At 52.1% G+C, this 17,551-nt stretch overlaps 1 protein-coding gene across 1 annotated transcript in view; it reads right to left on the bottom strand.

Moving 5' to 3' along the window:
* Positions 1-17,551, bottom strand: part of ERGIC1 (endoplasmic reticulum-golgi intermediate compartment 1) — a 115,336-nt gene that overhangs the window by 24,364 nt on the left and 73,421 nt on the right. The window contains exons 5-6 of the mRNA XM_006058699.4: positions 15,654-15,778; positions 3,604-3,708 (exon numbers count right to left, since the gene is read on the bottom strand). Of these exons, the coding sequence (XP_006058761.2) occupies positions 3,604-3,708; positions 15,654-15,778 (230 nt within the window). The remainder of the gene's footprint in view (positions 1-3,603; positions 3,709-15,653; positions 15,779-17,551) is intronic.

The following is a 17,551-nucleotide window of genomic DNA, read 5'->3' as shown; positions in this document are numbered from 1 at the left end:
TACATTTTTAAAAAATCCTATTTCCACCATAAGAAGCAAGTAGGAGGCTATTACTGCCCTTGTGTCCTGCAGCAGCGGACGGCAATGCAAGACCGTCCCTCCCCTCTCCCCTCCTGTCCCCTGGGCTTGGCTGCAGCCCTTCCGTCATCTCCCCACCTGCAGCCTCGCCTCACCTTCCACAAGGCAGGTGGGTGCTCTTCCTATGACAGCCACCTGCCCTCGTCAGACCCTACCTTCCTAAATCTAATGTGGGTCTCTCTCTACCTAAAACCCAGCTCCCTGCTCCCCGCTCTGCGCTGACTCTGATGAGCCCCTGGCATCTCATGCACAGAACACCGTTCTGATGTCATGGATACTTGCTGGTCCACTTTTTTTTTTTTTCCTGAAACTGATCTTGAGGGTCTTTTATGTGAAAACGACTAATTGGATGTGCCACAGAGTGGGTGCTCTAGGAGAGGGGTGACATGCAAGATGCCCCTGCCCATGAGACCTCCCTGTCCTGAGCTTGGCCAAATCCTTCTCACCCTTCAGTGCTTGGCTTAGATGTCATCTTGGATGTCACCTCCTCAGGGAAGCCCGCCCCGACTTTCCAAGCTAGGGAGTACCCTGCCCTCATCTCCATATCACTGCCCAGAATCCTATGCCCCTCTTCTCTCTTGTAATTGCATTTATTTACACTTAGTCTCTCCTTCACTTGAGGGCAAGAATCCACTGCTATTACCCCAGGGCCTCAGGCAAAGCTTGGAGCAGAGCAGAGATTTTGAGGGGGTCTGCTGCTGCTGCTGCTGCTACTGCTAAGTCGCTTCAGTCATGTCCGACTCTGTGTGACCCCACAGACAGCAGCCCACCAGGCTCCCCTGTCCCTGGGATTCTCCAGGCAAGAACACTGGAGTGGGTTGCCATTTCCTTCTCCAATGCATGAAGGTGAAAAGTGAAAGTGAAGTCACTCAGTCATGTCCGACTCTGAGGGACCCCATGGACTGCAGCCTACAGGGCTCCTCCATCCATGGGATTTTCCAGGCAAGAGTACTGGAGTGGGGTGCCATCGCCTTCTCCGTGAGGGGGTCTGATGAATTCATAACTCTCTGAGGCACAGTCAAGGAAGGCCTGGGGCCAGACACACCTAGTTTTCAAGCTGTGCGCCCCTGGGCAGGTTACTGAACCTCTCTGACCCTGTTTCATCCTCAGGAAAAATAAATGTCACCCGGCATCCTTGAGGGGGTTTTTGTGATGGTTCAACCGGGCTTCATCTGAACACTGGTCCCCAGTGAGAAAGTGCAGGCTGCGGGGTCAACAGCGCCCACGAGGGAGTGTGGTCTGCTGCCAAGATGGGGTTTGGACTCTGGGGGCGCCTCCAGGGAGCTGCGTGACCCTGGGCTATGACTCCGGTCTCAGTCTCCCCATGCGCACACCAGGGCTCACAGTGCCCACGTCCCCCGCCGTGCCAAGGGTCTGCTGACCTGGTGGGTCGCACAGGCAGCTGGGATGCTGCCCAGCGCCCACAGATGGAGGGCCCCAGCCCCTCTGCCTGCCTGCGGTTGGTCAGCTCCTGTCCCGCTGGATGGTGAGCACCCCACGTCTATCTCCCCCACGGCCGTGGGAGTCCCTGCGCGCTGGCGGCATCTCACCCTGCAGGGCCTGGTGCAGAGTAAGGCCACAGCTCATTTCACTCTGAGCCAGGCAGCTGCTCAAGAGCTTCACCTGCATGAATTTATTTTATCTTCACTACAATTCTATGAGGAAGGTACCATTACTGTTCCCATTTTACAGATGAAATCACTGAGGCTTAGCAAGAATAAATAATTTGTTCATGGTCACACAACTTGTAAGTAGTGAAGCCAGGATCCGAACCCTGAAAGGCAGGCAGGGAAACCATCGCAGAGCAGTCCCTTGAACAGAAAGATGGGAGGCTGTGGGTGTGAAGCCTGTGTGAATTCGCCTTCAGGCAGGGTCCACAGTCCTAAGACAGGCTGTGCTTCCCAGAGTGTGTGGACAGCGAGTCTGGCCCAGAGACATCTCGCCTGCACTGTTCCAAAGCCTCACCTCCAAGAGGAAAAACTCTGGAGCTTCCAAAGAGCCTGGGAAGGCGGTGCTCGATCACGTGGTGGGGCAAAGGTGTCAGGACAGAAGCAGGAGCAACGTGGAGGGGAAGAAGTGAGATAGCGCACGGGAGGCAGCCCACGGTGTGGCCCCCAGGCAGAGCTGGCTTCAGAGCTGGGCTCTGTGCCAGGCTGTGCTCTCTCTGGGACAACATCTAGTGTCTTTGGGGCTGCTGAGAGGGTAAAAGAGGATCATGCTTGTGAAGGAAGGTGCTCAGCACACACAGGATTCAGTAAGCCTCAGCATGTGTGGCACAAACGTGTGAGGCAGGCAGTGGGGGCATTCGTGTGCTTGTGGATCCGTGTGTAAGACGTTCCAGTCCGGGGGTGTGGGTGTGTGTGTCTCTGGGTGGTGTGTGTGTGTATCTCTGGGTGGTGTGTGTGTGTATCTCTGGTAGGGGGTGTCTGTATCCCTGGGTGGTGTGTGTATCTCTGGGTGGTGTGTGTATGTGTGTGTGTATCTCTGAATGGTGAGTATATGTGTGTCCAAGGATGACTGCTCTGGTTTGGGGGCTGCCTACAAGAACGCTTGTACACCCCAGTGTGTGTGCTGTGTAAGACCCGAGTGTGTGCTATGTGGTGTGTGTTCAATGTGTGCGCTCAGGGTGCACGTACGAACACATGTATGTCAGGGCACACCTTTCAGTGTGTGTCTGATGAGTATGTCTGCTCATGTGAGCAGACGTGTGTGCACATGGGCGTTAATGGCATGTGTGCATGTGCTCATGTGCCTACCTGGGCCCCATGCACACATCACCGTGCCTGGAGGGGACCAATGCAGTGACCTCACCCACAAAACGGGATTCCCATCAAGCCAGACTTGGGGGCAGGAGCTGGGGTAGCTAGATCAGCACCGCGGCTGGAGCAGTTACGTCCGCTTCTGAGCCTCGATGCCCCCTTGTCCCGCAGGGCAGAGCAGCCTTCCCCGTCAGCACTGCGGTGCCGGGGGCGGAGGACAGCCGGCAGCATAGCTGCCTTCTCGTGGCCGGCAGAGATCAGGTGGTCAGCGTCCACCATCCCGGGGAGGAAACTGTCGGGCCGGGCTGGCCGGATGTGGCCCTTCCCATCAAAATCACAAGGATTCTCAGGACACTTCCTTCATGCCTCCTGAATAGACGTGGGCACCGACACCATGGCGGACATGGCCTCGGACTCGAGGCCGACACCCGCTGGGGGGCCCCGGACAAGTGGCTCCTCCGGGCCCGTCTCCCGCTGTCAGATGCGGCGCCCCCTGCTCCCTCCCGAGGCCAGCCTGGCGCAGAGAGAGCGCCAACACTGAGGACTTGCTCGTGAAAGTCGGTCCCCTCCCCAGGCCCCAGTCTCAAGCTGAGGCTCTGAGAGCAGTGTGGGGGACAGGGCAGCCACGCTCTGAAGGAAGACGGGGGGCGTTTGGTGGAGCAGTGGCCCGAAGGGCGTGACCCCTTTGGAGGGCCTCTCAGTGCCCGAGCAGGACAGAAGAGGCACGGATGTCCATCTGCACCCACACCAGCTGTGGCCCGCTCACCTGCAGCGTGTCCCCAAAGGAGAGCTTGTGGATGACATGAGTCATGTCCGGGTTCTGCGGCTGGGCTGTGGCACTGTGTGTGGACACGTGGAAGTTGCCCGGGACCTGGGGGAGAGATGGGAGAGCTCAGGGGCTGGGTGGCAGCCCCAACGGGCGGGGTGCAGGGCCTCACCTGGGCTGAACTTGGCCATTTCCCAGCTGTGGGACATGGCTCTCTCTTAGCCTCAGACTCCTTGTCTGTGGAAAGGGGGTGTTAACAGTACCCACTGGAGGGGGCTGCCAGGCTGTGGGTGGAGGAGGCATGTAAAGGGCCCAGCTGGGCGCCTGGTGAAGGACCGAGGCTCAGAGAGGCAGCCGCCCATCATCAATCCCTGGCTGTTCCCCGCGTGGTGGGTAGCCGTGCAGACTCAGGAAGCATCCTCACACCCCAAACACCATCACTAGCCTGTCTACCGCATCACTGCAGACTGGGGCCCTTGAAGTTGAGACCGCAGGGCCCCCCTTTCCCCTCTGGTGCTGAGACCCTGCAGAGCGCAGTCTGTGAGCGGTACTGCAGGATGACCATCCGCTCAAGCGAGCGGCACCAGGGAGGCCGCCACGGAGCCTCCTGGGGCCTCCCTCCCCACCGCTGCTCAGACCACTGCCCTCGGTGTCGTCCTGGCCCTGTCTTCCTCTCACACAGGCATCCCGCCCATCAGGAAATGCTGCCAGCTCCACCCCTGAGATGCCCAGCATCTGACCCCTCCGGCCTCCACCGCCTTCCTGGACTGGATGCAGTGGCAGCGTCCCCGCTGGGTTCCCAGCTGCCACCCTTTACTCCCCGGGGCCCTTCCCCAACGGTGCCCAGTGGGGACCTTTTGAACCTGGGTTTGGTCCCGGCATGCCTCTGCTCAGGACCCTCCAAGGCTTCTGTTCTCGAGGTGAAGCCACATCCTCGCGTCCTGCTCTGCTTCCTCCCTCTGGCCACGCCGGCCTCCCTGCTGCCCCGGGAACAGTGTGGTACCATCTTGGGCCTTTGTGCTGCGCCCCCTGCTGGAACCCTCTTCCACATGGCTCGCCCTCTGGCCTCTGCTCCAGGACCCACCCCCACCATCCCCCAAGCCCCTGATGCTGCTAAAGCACTCAGCATCACATGCCACCTTGCCCTAACTTGTTCTCATCTGCGTCCCCCCACAAGAACAGAAACCGTCCACCGGTAGGGTCTGTGCCTGACTTGATGCTGTATTCCCCAGACCCTGACCCAGAGCAGGTGCTTAATAAATATGTACTGAATGAATGAAAGAATGAATAAATGACATTAATCCTTAAAATAGCACTTTTGGCTTTGGCACCCGGTAACTCCTGAATATTCACTGGAACGACTGAAGCTGAAGTTCCAATACTTTGGCCACCTGATGCAATGAACCAACTCATTGGAAAAAACCCTGATGCAGGGAGACACTGAGGGCAGGAGGAGAAGGGGACGACAGAGGATGAAATGGTTGGATGGTATCGCCGACTCAATGGACATGAGTTTGAGCAAACTCTGGGAGATGGTGAAGGACAGGGAGGCCTAGCATGCTGCAGTCCCTGGGGTCGCAAAGAGTTGGACACAACTGAGTGACTGAACAACTTCTGTTTTACAGAAAAGGAAACCGAGGCTCAGAGCAGTGAAGAAACTTGCTATTGTCACACGTCAAAACTGGGGCGACTGACCTCAGCAGCCCTGGGCTGATGCCATGTGGAGGCAAGCCCTTCAGGAGGTGCCAGTCCTTCAGGAGGTGCCAGGCTCGGGGAGATGACCCAGATGAGAGCCTGGCCCTGGATGAGCCCTTGGCCTGCTGTGACACAGACTCAGGACAGAAAATGCGGCTGCCTGACCACATTGGTCCAGAGGGAAGCCAAGACTGTGGGAGCGATGATGGAGGGCCCCCAACTCATCTGGGGGTGTTCTCAGGGAAAAGAAGACCCTGTGCTAAGGCTCTGAAGATGAGTCAGGAACAAGGGGGAAGGGCATTTGGGCAGAGGGACCGGCGTGAACAGGTGTGGAGATCAGAAGTTGCTGGGTTGGTGGCACGTGTGAGGAACAAGAAGAGTTGGGTATGAGACCTGGGGCTGTGGCTACGGCACGAGACAAAGAGCCACAGGGCAGGGGTGGGGTGAGGTGGGGGGCTGCTTAGCAAAGGCCCCGAACGCCACACTGAAAAACTCAGGCTTTAGTTCATTCCAGCTCAACAAAACCTTAAAAAGCTGCACTGGAGGAAGGAATATGGCTTATGGCTTAGCATCCACCAGCCCACCAGTCCATCAAAGTCTGCTTATTTGATAAGCACACCTGTCTCCAGCATAAAGCTGTGGGCTTCCTGCAGCAATATTCCTGTCTTCACTGGGACCTGAGCTTTGGACTGACGGGAGAGGAACCAGGCCAACAGCCTGGCCTCAGTGAGTCACGGTGCCCTGGGCTGCTCGGAGGAGGGGCAACCTGCTGGGCCTGGCTGGGGGGACAGGAACAACAGCTTGGCAAGATCTCCCTGGCGGGACAGCGCTGCCCACTTCAGGGGCCCAATGGTAGGGCAGCAGCCGAGGGCCACACACAGGTTCTGGTCTGGCCTCACTTCCTAGCTGGAGGCCCCTGGGCAAGGTCAGTACCTACCACTCTGTGCCTCGGTTTCCCCATCAGGAAAATGGGAATAATAACCACAAAGGGTTGTGGGAGGGTTAAATGAGATGAGGAATACAAAACTGATGGCAGGTGTTACTGGGTTGGCGTCATGGCACAAACACATTCGAGCCGAGAGAGAGAACAACCCTTCTGGAAGAGGGAAAAAATGTACATGTGCAGGGTGGAGATCCTACTGCATTCTAAAACTAAGTTAACCTTCATTGTTAGTTAAATAAACAATATGTACATGTGAAAGTGAAAGTAGCTCAGTCGTGTAGGACTCTCTGCGACTCTATGGACAGTAGCCTGCCGTGCTCCTCTGTTCATGGAATTCTCCAGGCAAGAATACTAGAGTGGGTAGGCATTTCCTTCTCCAGGGGAGCTCCCCAACCCAGGGATCGAACCTGGGGCTCCTGCATCACAGGCAGATTCTTTACTGTCTGAGCCACCAGGAAATGTATTTTTCACTATGAAAAATGTCACGTGATGAAATCAGAACTGAAGTCCCACTGCCTGCTGCCCCCAGAAGTAAGAAGCTGACAGCATCCGGTATGCGTCCTTCTGAGTTTTTCTAGGCAGTGACATGGGGCCCCCTGTGGACAAGGTCGTGGGCAGGGTTCGGAACTGGGCTTGGAGCCTGGGCCTCACGCGGCCAGAGTCAAGTGAGTCAAGGAGGCTGGCTCCACGCATCTGCCACCCGCGGCTGCCCCGCAAGGCTGTGACTCAGTGACCCACTCCCCCTTGGCACGGAATCCATCACAGGTGGCTGACTCATGCCAGCACACGCTGGGCTGAAGAAAGCAGAGACGACGCTTTTAGAGCTGTGACTTAGGAACCGACGTCAGTGTCTCTGATGGGTGTTCAAAAACATATAGACGGAGCTCGGTTGGCCATCCTGTCCTCCTCCTGGGGGGCTGGGTGATTAAGCAAGGAGTCCACGCAGCTTGGGGCTGCTTGAAACACGCGCACTCTGGGATCAGGCTGACCTCCTGATGAATGGATGAGGGGGTCACGGGGCAAGTGTGAACCTGTTGCTGGGAGATGGGGGGGGTGGGGGGCTACGGACCTCACCATCATCACAGCTGCCTTTCCTATCAAAGCACCCTTGACAGGGTGCTCCAGGGAGGCACGAACCCTTAACCCTGCACAGGAGGCTGGCCTGAGCTGTGACCGAGATGCTGGCTGGAAGCCACAGCGAGCAGGGGTGCGGGGACAGAGCAGGGAGCCTGCTGCCAGGTGGCCTGGCTCCAGATCCTGGCTCCTGGCCCTTTAGCAGTTCACGTAATACCCTGCGCCTGTTTCTGACGCACTGCTGCAAGGACTAAGTAAGCTAACAGTGGGGAAGGGCCAGGTGAGAACCCAATAAGCGGCCGCCAGGAGGTGAGGGCTGGTGTGACCCTGTTCTAGAATCCCAGCCCTCCTTGACCAGAGAAAGCCCGCTTCTTGGATGTCATCCCTGCACACTTCGGTCTGTCTAGCACCGGAGTGCTGGCAGGTGCCAGCTGATGAGATCACGGATACCCCACTGACAGGAGATAGGGCCAGCTGGGGAAGGGCACCGAGACTTGTCCTGTCCCCACTGCGACACGCACTTTACAGATTTTAATTTGTTCACGTCTCACAAGTTGTGAGGGCAGTATCACTATCCCCATCTTACAGACGAGGAAACTGAGGCTCAGAGAGGCTAAAATTGCTTAGGCTTTTGACCAGTGGACGTCGTTGCTAGGATTCTCAACCACAGGTCTGTCTGACCCCAAAGAGCAAGTTCTCCTTCAGCCAGAGCCAGCAGGAGACCCATCAGAGCCTGCTGAGGGGAGCCACCTGTAGCCTTGGCATGGCTGCCATGCCAGGGAGGGTGTGGCACTGGGCTGTTTCCCAGGCGGGCCTCCTGTCTCTCCCGGGTGCCTCCTGCTCACCATCTGGGGTGTCCATATCTGCCTAACCCACGCGATCACACCCCTCGCCAGGGAGACCCCCACAAGAGGGAGGTGTGTATGTGTTGCTCGTTCATTTCAACCATCTTCCCACCCCACAGACAGGCCTTCTCTGACTGTCTCAATGGGTCTCCTCCACCGTAACACTCACTTCATTCTCTCCCCAGCTGCTTCATTAAATTACACACTGGCTTGAGGGTTTACCTGTCACCCCGTAACAGACCGTAAGTGCCACCAAGAGCAGGGGCCTCCGTCGCTTCTCTTGACACCGCATCCCAGTGCCGAACGTGGAGCCAGGCACACAGTAGGCACTGGAGAGCAGGATGCATGAACGAATGAGCAGGCGGAAGGGGAAGCAATGGTCCAAAGAAGTTAGAGTGTGAAAAGGACTAGAGCAACATCTGGACCATGATGGTGGAGGAAGGGGAGGGAGGGTGCCCCGAGGGATCCGTGTCAAGACCTGTGAGGGAGCGGCAGCTCTCCAGGCAGAGAGGGGCCCAGAGAGAGGGCGCTGGAGGCGGGGCACCCACCTCCCTGTGCTATGCGCACACTGGCCTTCCCTATCTCCGAGGCCTGTCCTCCACTGCGGCCAGCATCCCAAGAACCCTGCTGTGCAGTGGTCCTGTTCTCTCTTGCACAGCGGGCTCTCCCTGCAGCACGTGGGTCAGTGGTCCTGTTCTCTCTCGCGCAGGGGCTTTCCCTGCAGCACATGGGTCAGTGGTCCTGTTCTCTGTCGTGCGGGGGCTTTCCCTGCAGCACGTGGGTCAGGGTCCACCCCGTCCTCAAGCGGAGGACTTTCCCTGCAGCACGTGGGTCAGTGGTCCTGTTCTCTCTCGTGCGGGGACTTTCCCTGCAGCACGTGGGTCAGGGTCCACCCCATCCCTGGAGCACCAGCCCCCCTCTTTGCTGACGTTCTCTTCCAGACTCCAGGGCCCACTCAGCCCTGGTTTCCTCGGGCCTATCTGGCTGCTCCTTCTGCCTTTCCTGCCCACTTCTAAACGCTGGTGGGCATCAGAAGTCGGTCCTCAAACTGCATCCTTATCAAGATCTGAGGTTCTTATATTTTTGGTGCCATGAACCCTTTGTCAGTCTGCCAACACCTACATTTTAATTGCTTCAAGTGTTTCAAATGCATAAAACATATAGAATCAGAGAGTAAGAAATAATATTTTAAACAGTAATGAAAATAAATCAAACATTTGCACATGCCTCTTTATTAATGCAGCAAATAACAAGACCTGGTCGCAGGCCAACTAATGACTGTAATTTCAAAACTGTGATGAGTGTAAACAGCATCTCAAAATGATATGTGATAATTTTAATGTGACATATGTATTGTAATTTCTATTGGTGACAAGGTCACGGGTGCTGCTAATGCTACCATGGCTTATTGCCTACATTCAGCATAGAAGAGAGTGCTGAATCAGAGTTTAGCACTTATAAAAATAAACATGTCATTTTTTTTCTTCCATCCAGGTTCACAGACTCCTTGAATTTGATCTGCATTCCTGGGGCGTCTGTGGAACCCAGGTTGAGAACACTCTACACCTCTCCCTAGGTAATCTAGCTCAGACCAACAATTCTCAAACATGAGTGGCATCAGAACTCCCTGGAGGGCTTGTTACAACACAGATTCAGTAGGTCTGATGTGGGGCCTGAGAATCTGCATTCCTGACAGGTTCCGGGTGATGCTACTGCTCTTGCTGGGGGACCCACTTTATTTATTTGTTGACATATAGTTGATTAACAATGTTGTATTAATTTCTGCTGCATTGCAAAGTGACTCAGTTATACATACATACATTCTTTTTCATATCCTCTTCCATTATGGCTTAATCACAGGATACTGAATATAGTTCCCTGGGCTATCCAGTAGGACCTTGCTGTTTATCCATTCTATCTGCAATAGTTTTCACTGCTAGCCCTAAACTCCCAGTCCACCCCTCCCTCCCCCTCGGCAAGCACAAGTCTGTTCTGTCTGTGAGTCTGCTTCCGTTTTGTAGATAAGTTTGGGTCATATTTTAGATTCTGCGTATAAGCGGTATGATACAGTACCTGTCTTTCTCCTTCTGACTTACCTCACTTGGTATGATAACCATCTGGGTCCATCCATGCTGTTGTAACTTGGGGACCCCACTTTGAGGGGTGCTGACATAGACCTACGACAGCCATCATCTGTTTACAGATGACTCCCACATTTATATCTCCAGCCCAGAGCTCTCCAACGAGCTCCAGAAGTACCCCCTCAACTTCCAATTTAACGTCTCCAGTGAGAATCCTAAAGGACACGTGTCCAGAATTGACGGACTGAGTCCCAGCCCCCACTCCCACAGAATCCGTGCTTTTCCATGCTTCCATATATAGAAAACGGGATCGCCTGGCTGTCGAGACAAAAGCCCAGGAGGTTTCTTTGATTCCACTCTCACCCTCGCCACCCACAACCAATTGATCAGTAAGTCTTGTTGACGCCACCTCCCTGGTCTGGACCCTTCTCTCCAATACCACTGCCACAAGCATCGCCTGTGACCTCTGCTCTTGGCCCCCTCCTGTCTACCTCCGTGTAGATGCCCAAGTGACCTTCCTAAAGATCTGCTGTCCAGGAGAACATTCCCTGATGATGGAAATGTTTCATATCTGCACTAATATGGTAGCCACTAGCCACGTGTGGCTATGGAGCGCTTGCAATGTGGCAACTGAGACTAGGGGACTGAATTTTACTCAATTAAACAGAAGTTAATTTAAATGGAGCTGTAGGCTACTGTACTGGATAGTGCAATTCTAAAGCATAAATCAACTACACTGCTTTCCTGCTTAAAACCTTCAAATGGGCCCCAACACACACACCATAGATCCAAGTCACAGGGCACAGCCAAGACCCTGTGTGGTAGCTGATCAACAAAGGGAGCCCTGAGCCACACCTCCCAGCACCCACACCCTTGAGTATTTCTCCCAGTCCTTCCGTATTTCCACTGCAGAACCTGGGCTAGCAGCTAACTCCCATTAACCCACAAAATGTGGCAGAAGTGATAGTCTGTGCTTTAGCATTTAAGGAGACCTGAGCTGTGATGCAAGAAATCCACACGGAGAGACCACATGGAGAGAGAGACAGGTCCAATCATCCCCAGCATCTGGGCTGAGCCTCCCAGTCATCCAGCCAGGACTGCAGGAAGGAGGGCACGCCAAGGGGGGCACACCAAGGGGGGCACACTAAGGGGGCACACTAAGCGGGCTTTAGCTCCAGGTGGTTGTTTCCAATGAGACTCAGGCTCAGTGCAACTTTTAAAAGCCAGAAATCTGAACAACCATTGACAGGAGGGTGCTAGAACCCACCAAAAATAGGTACCCCATGTCCAAAGACAAAGAAGCAGCCACAACAAGATGGGAGGACGGGTACAATCACAATAAAATCAAATGGGTAGGAGACTCAGAATCTGGAGAACAATAATACCAAAGAGGTTCTTGCACTTTTGTGAAGGTTCTGAGCCTCATGTCAGGGTTCCCAATTTGGGAATCTGCAAAGCGACTGGGAATCCCCAGGGAGTTTGACTCTGAAGGCCAGTGGGATTTGATTATAGGATTTCCACAGGACTGGGGAAAACAGACTCCAGTCTTAGCAAACAAAATCTGTGCACCAAGACTCAGGGTAAAGGAGCAGTGACCTCACAGGAGACTGAACCAGACCTATCCCCTAATTTTGGAGGGTCTCCTGTGGAGATGTGTATTGGCAATGGCTCGCCAAGGGGACAAGGGCACAGGCAGCAGCAGTCCTGGAAGCGGTCGCTTGGCGTAGATCCTCTTGGAGGTCGCCATTAACCCTACCATAGAGCCTGTGCCTCAGGCCAACCACTAGGAAGGGAGAGCAACCCACCCATCAGCAGACAACTGAATTAAAGTTTTACTGAGCATGGCCCTGCCCACCAGAGCAAGACCCAGTTTTTCTCACCACCAGTTCCTCCCATCAAAAAGCTTATACAAGCCTGTTAGCCTCATCTACCAGAGGGCAGACAGAAGAAGCAAGAACCACAATCCCGCAGAGACTAGAAACAAAACCACATGACAGAAAGTAAACCAGGATGAAAAAGTAAAGGGTTTTGTACCAAATGAAGGGATAAGATAAAGCCCCAGAAAAACAACCAAATGAAGTAAAGATATGCAACCTTCCAGAAAAAGAATTCAGAATAATGATAGTGAAGATGATCCAGGATCTTGAAAAAAGAATAGAGGCAAAGATTAAGAAGATGCAAGAAATGTTTACCAAAGACCTAGAAGAACTAAAGAACAAACAAACAGAGAGAACAATATACTGGAAGGAATCAATAGCAGAATAACTGAGGCACAAAGACGGATAAGTGACCTGGAGAACAGAATGGTGGAAACCACTGCCCCAGAACAGAGTATATAAAAAAGAATGGAAAAAAAAAAAAAATGAGGACAGCCAAGGAGACCTCTGGAACAACATTAAACGCATCAACTTTTGTGTTATAGAAATCCTGGAAGGAGAAGAAACAGAAAGGACCTGAGAAAATATATGAAGAAATAACAGATGAAAACTTCCCTAACATGGGAAAGCAAATAGCAAACCAAGTCCAGGAAGCAGAGAGTTTTGGGCAGGAAACACCGAAGGAGGAACACACAGAGACAGACAGTAATCAAAAATGATGAAAATTAGAGACAAAGACAAAATATTAAAAGCAATAAGCAAAAAACGACAAATAACATACAAGGGAACTCCCATCAGGTTATCAGTTGATTTCTCAACAGAAACCCAACAAGCCAGAAGGGAATGGCATGGTATATTTAAAGTGAAGAAAGGGAAGAACCTACAACTACAAATACTCTACCCAACAAGACTCTTGTTCAGATTTGATGAGAAATCAAAAAATTTTCAGACAAGCAAAAGTTAAGAGAATTCATCACCAAAAAAATAGCTTTACAACAAATACTAAAGGAACCCCTGTAGGCAGGAAACACAAGAGAAGAAAAAGACCTACACAAAATAAACCCAAAACAATTAAGAAAATGATAATAGAATCATAGGTATTGATAATTACCTTAACTGTAAATGGATTTAGTGTACCAACCAAAATCATAGACTGGCTGAGTGGATGAGAACATGTTCACGTATGCACCACCTGCCACTTCACTCTACTTAACCTCCCAATTGTATGTAATGATTTTATATTGTTAGGTTAATCATGTTCCCATTATGGCTTGCAATCGTAATTATCTTTTGTTTTTTTGTCTGGGTATTGATTGTGAAAACTGATAAACATCTTTTACTATTGTGATTATGTAACTATCATTCACTTAATACCATTTGTATCATGATTGGTCAACTGAAAATAATAGAATTCTATATCATTAAAAATACCATTTAATAGAAAAACCTGAGTCTACTTTTAAAAATCCAGATGCATAACAGGATTTCTTTGAAATTTTTTGAAAAACACAAATGCCCAGGTATTGTTATTCTTCTCCAAAGCTCCAGAAGCATTTCTAATGAGCAGCCATGTTTAAAAACAACTGGACTAAATGAAAAAACATCATGCTGTACACTTAAATATATACAATTTAACTTTGTTAATTATACCTCAATAAAGCTGGAAAAAAGATAAATGTAAAGATATACATATATACAGAGAGTATAGATTAGAAAGATTTAAGAAACATTAACCAAACCAAACACAAGGCAATGTATGAACCTTGTCGTTATTGTTTTGAACATATCACAGAAAAATACATTTTTTTTTAGAAAATTGGAGGAATTTGGACACCAAGTGGGTGTTTGATGATAATAAGAGATTATTTTTTAGGCGTAATGATGGCATTGGGACTATGCTAAAAAGAATACTTGGTTTTAGTCACACTGAAGTATTTACATAAATACTGAATTATTTACAGATATAATGAATGTCTATATTAAATAATCTAGAGTGAGTGAGTTGGAGAGTGGAGGAGGTATGGACAAACAAGGTTGACCAGATGTTGACAGTTCTCAAAGCAGGGTGATGGGAATGTGTGTATGGGGGTTATAGTTTCCTTCTCCTTTTCGATATTTGAAATTTTTTAATAATAAAAACTTTATTAAAAAAATAAAAGCCAGAGATCTGGACGCCCAGTCTTTGATATTGGCTCTGATGGATCCGAACGCTGTTACAGGGCAAATGTAACTTGTTTTGGGGCTGAGTGTGGTCAGTGAGTTTGCAACCTCTAATTGAGATGGCAGGAAGAAGGACATCTGAGCAGAGGCTGCAGGAGGGCAGGCAGAAACCAGGAGCTCAACAACTTCCCTGGTGGTCCAGTGGTTAAGAACCCACTTTCCAAGGCCGGGGACTTGGCTTTGATCCCTGGTCGGGAAACTACTAAGCCAATGCCGTGTAAGTACTGAGCCACTGCGCCCTGGAGCCTCTGCAGGCCCGTGCAGCTAGAGAGCCTACACAGCTAGAGAAGTCCGTGTGCCACTATGAAGACACAGCACAGTGGGGAAAAAGCCAGTGGCTCAGTCTGTCTGGGACTGGGAAGGAGACCTGGGGGACATGGAGACAGCCGTGCAACCTTGGCTGAGACAGCTAACCTCTCTGGGTCTGTTTCCTCATGTGTAAAAAGCTGCCACCTCATAGCTGTTGCTTCACTGCAATAACACGTAAAAAGCCCAGGAGGGTGCTGGCCGCCTCTGGGGTCCCCGGCTTCCCAAATGCACCATGCGGACACCTTCAACTTAGGACCTGAAGCTCCTGGTGTTAGTGACAGAACAACATCGATACCTGAATGGCCCTTTGGAGCTGACTAGGTATTTTCAAACCCATCCACTCTCACACCTCCCCTGCTTTACCCCTCATCACAGCACTTACCACCCACTGAAGTGCTTTTTGGTTTGCACACTGCCTGCCCTCCTCCACTAGAATGGAAGCCCCACCAGTGCAGGAACACTGCCCACCTAGCCCAGGCATGCCCAGAGCCGACAGCCCACCCCGGAACACAGCAGTGCTCCATGGAAGTGTTTGAATGAATGAATGTGTAACAGCTCATTTAATCATCACAAAGACTTTGTGGAGTGAATGGGGTCATATTATTATTATCATCACACCCTCAGCCCAAAGATTTAAAGACTGAGGTTAAGATGGCTCGAGTGACCTGGAGACCTTTGCTTGGCCAAGAGAGGGTAGGGCAAGGAGGCACACTTGGGTTCAGGGCTGCCAATCCCACCGTCTTCTCACCACCCACTCCTTCCATGCTGGGGAGAAGAGTAGCTCCTTCCTCAACCAGCCAGGCGGGGCTCCAAACCTCAGGGAGCCTGAAACCCCCACTCAAGATTCTCAGCAAGAACTGCCAGGTACCTAGATGCTGGTCATGAGCTTGCCAGGGGTCTGGGGAGGGAGGGCGAGTGGGTGCACAGCTCCACCATCCAGTTTCCAGGGAGGAAGGGGATGGTGGGATGGGGAACAGGCGAGAGGGGACCAGGCAGGGTCTCCTACCTTGTTGATGCTGAACTGCCCCTCAAAGCGGCAGCCCACCCCATTGTTCAGCGGGATCTTCATCGAGTTGTCGATGTGCCCCACTTCATGCCTGCCCATCTCATCCTGGATGTCAAGCCCAACCACTGCAGGGGACAAGGAGAAAAGAGTCACGAACACCTAGAGAAACAGGGACCCCTCATGCATCCACTGGATGGCCAGGCAGGGCCCCCAGCCATCCAGGAGCTCACAGTCTAGAGTCACAGAGAGGAGGAGACAGGGACGGCTGGAGCCAGAGAGAGGCGGCACACAGTGTTCCTGTCCCCCGCCACGACCACCGCCAGCAAGAGAGTCGGGGGGTGCAGGGGTGAGGACTCTGCTAGCTTCGAGGCTGCAGGGGGGCGGCAGAGGGCCAAGCTTAGAAAGTGTCTTAATCCTGGTCTGGCCTTTTCCCAGCTTGCAACCTTGGCTAAGGCACTTCACCTCTCATGTCTTCGTTTCCTTCCCTGTGAATGGGGAGTGGGGTGGGGGGAGGGATAATAATTAAAGCTTCCTTGGAGAATCACAAGGATCAGATAATTAGTATGTGTTAAAAATGCTTACAATGGGGCCTAGTGCTCAGTAGGTGCAAGTACCTTACGGACGTCAGCACTTACTAAGTCTCAGACGGTCTCTGCGTTCCCTGGGCATCATTCAGGGTCAGGCAGTCATTCATTCACAACTCACACCTTCCTTTACCCAGTGCCTGTTCCTGCCCTCTAGGAGAATGGGCACTTTTCTGAGTTCCCAGGTTAAAGGGGAGACCTGGGGCCTGGAGTCCTGGTCCTGGCTCCAATGTGACTCTCCATCACCTACTATGACTCAGCTTCCCAATCTGCAAAATGGGCAGGCTCAGACCAATTGTATTCCCTGAGATGGTCTAAGTAGCAAGCCCAGGATCCGTGTAAACTATGGAGATGCAGAGATCGCCTTGAGAGGAAAGCTAAGAAAGCAGGTTGTGATACAGAGAAAGAGCTGCTGGAAGCAATTTTCAGTGAGCTGACTATAAAAAGGAAAAATGGGAAGAACCCTGCATTCCTCAATGGGGGACGGAAGGACAAGAGGGCTCATCCATAGAAGGGAGTGTGATGCGCTATTAAAAATGATGCTCCCGGGTCTGCAGTATGTGGGAAATGCTGATGTCGTAATGTTCAGATTAAAGGAAACGCAAGCAGGTTTCCGTTTGATTCAGCAGTTCCACCCCCAGGGAGCTCATTCCCCAGACACACACGCATTGAGACGTGATGCAAGGCTCCGGCCAACCTGGTTGGAAATCATGATGATGGGAAGCAACCCAACTGCCCACCAACGGGGGACTGGTCAATGGCACAGCCCCCTCTAGGACGCTGTGCAGCGGGTGCAAGGGAAAAACTCAATCCATATGTGGAGAGAGGCAGCCTGAGCTCTGGGGGTGTCCTGTCCTGTCTGGGGCTCCTGGCTCTGCCCCTACTGGCCACAGCACCTTGAGCAAGTTAGCTAACCTCTCTGTGCCTCCGTTGCTTGCTCTATCCTAGTTAAAACAGAACTGACTATGGGCTAGACCCTCTTCCAAGTGCCTTTTCCATGAAAAAACACCCTCTGAACACCCCTGTGGGGAAGATATTATCATCAGACCCACCCTATACTGGGGGACACTGAGGCACAGAGAGGTTAAGTAACTCACCTTTGATCTCACAGCTAACAAACAATGGCACTTAGACATAAACCCACAGAGTCTGGATCCAGACGCTGGCCTCTCTGCGAGAACACCTCATCTTAGTGCACTCACACAACCAAGCGATTCGGGACACGGCCTGGCCCCGAGTAAGGGCTGAATCAACAGCAGCTGTGCTTATTATTTTACCAATATCATGAGTAATATAAGAAGAGCCCCAAGATAC

Source organism: Bubalus bubalis, chromosome 19 (assembly GCF_019923935.1).
Source record: "Bubalus bubalis isolate 160015118507 breed Murrah chromosome 19, NDDB_SH_1, whole genome shotgun sequence".
Lineage (NCBI taxonomy): Eukaryota > Metazoa > Chordata > Mammalia > Artiodactyla > Bovidae > Bubalus > Bubalus bubalis.
This window is presented reverse-complemented; position numbering and strand designations above follow the sequence as displayed.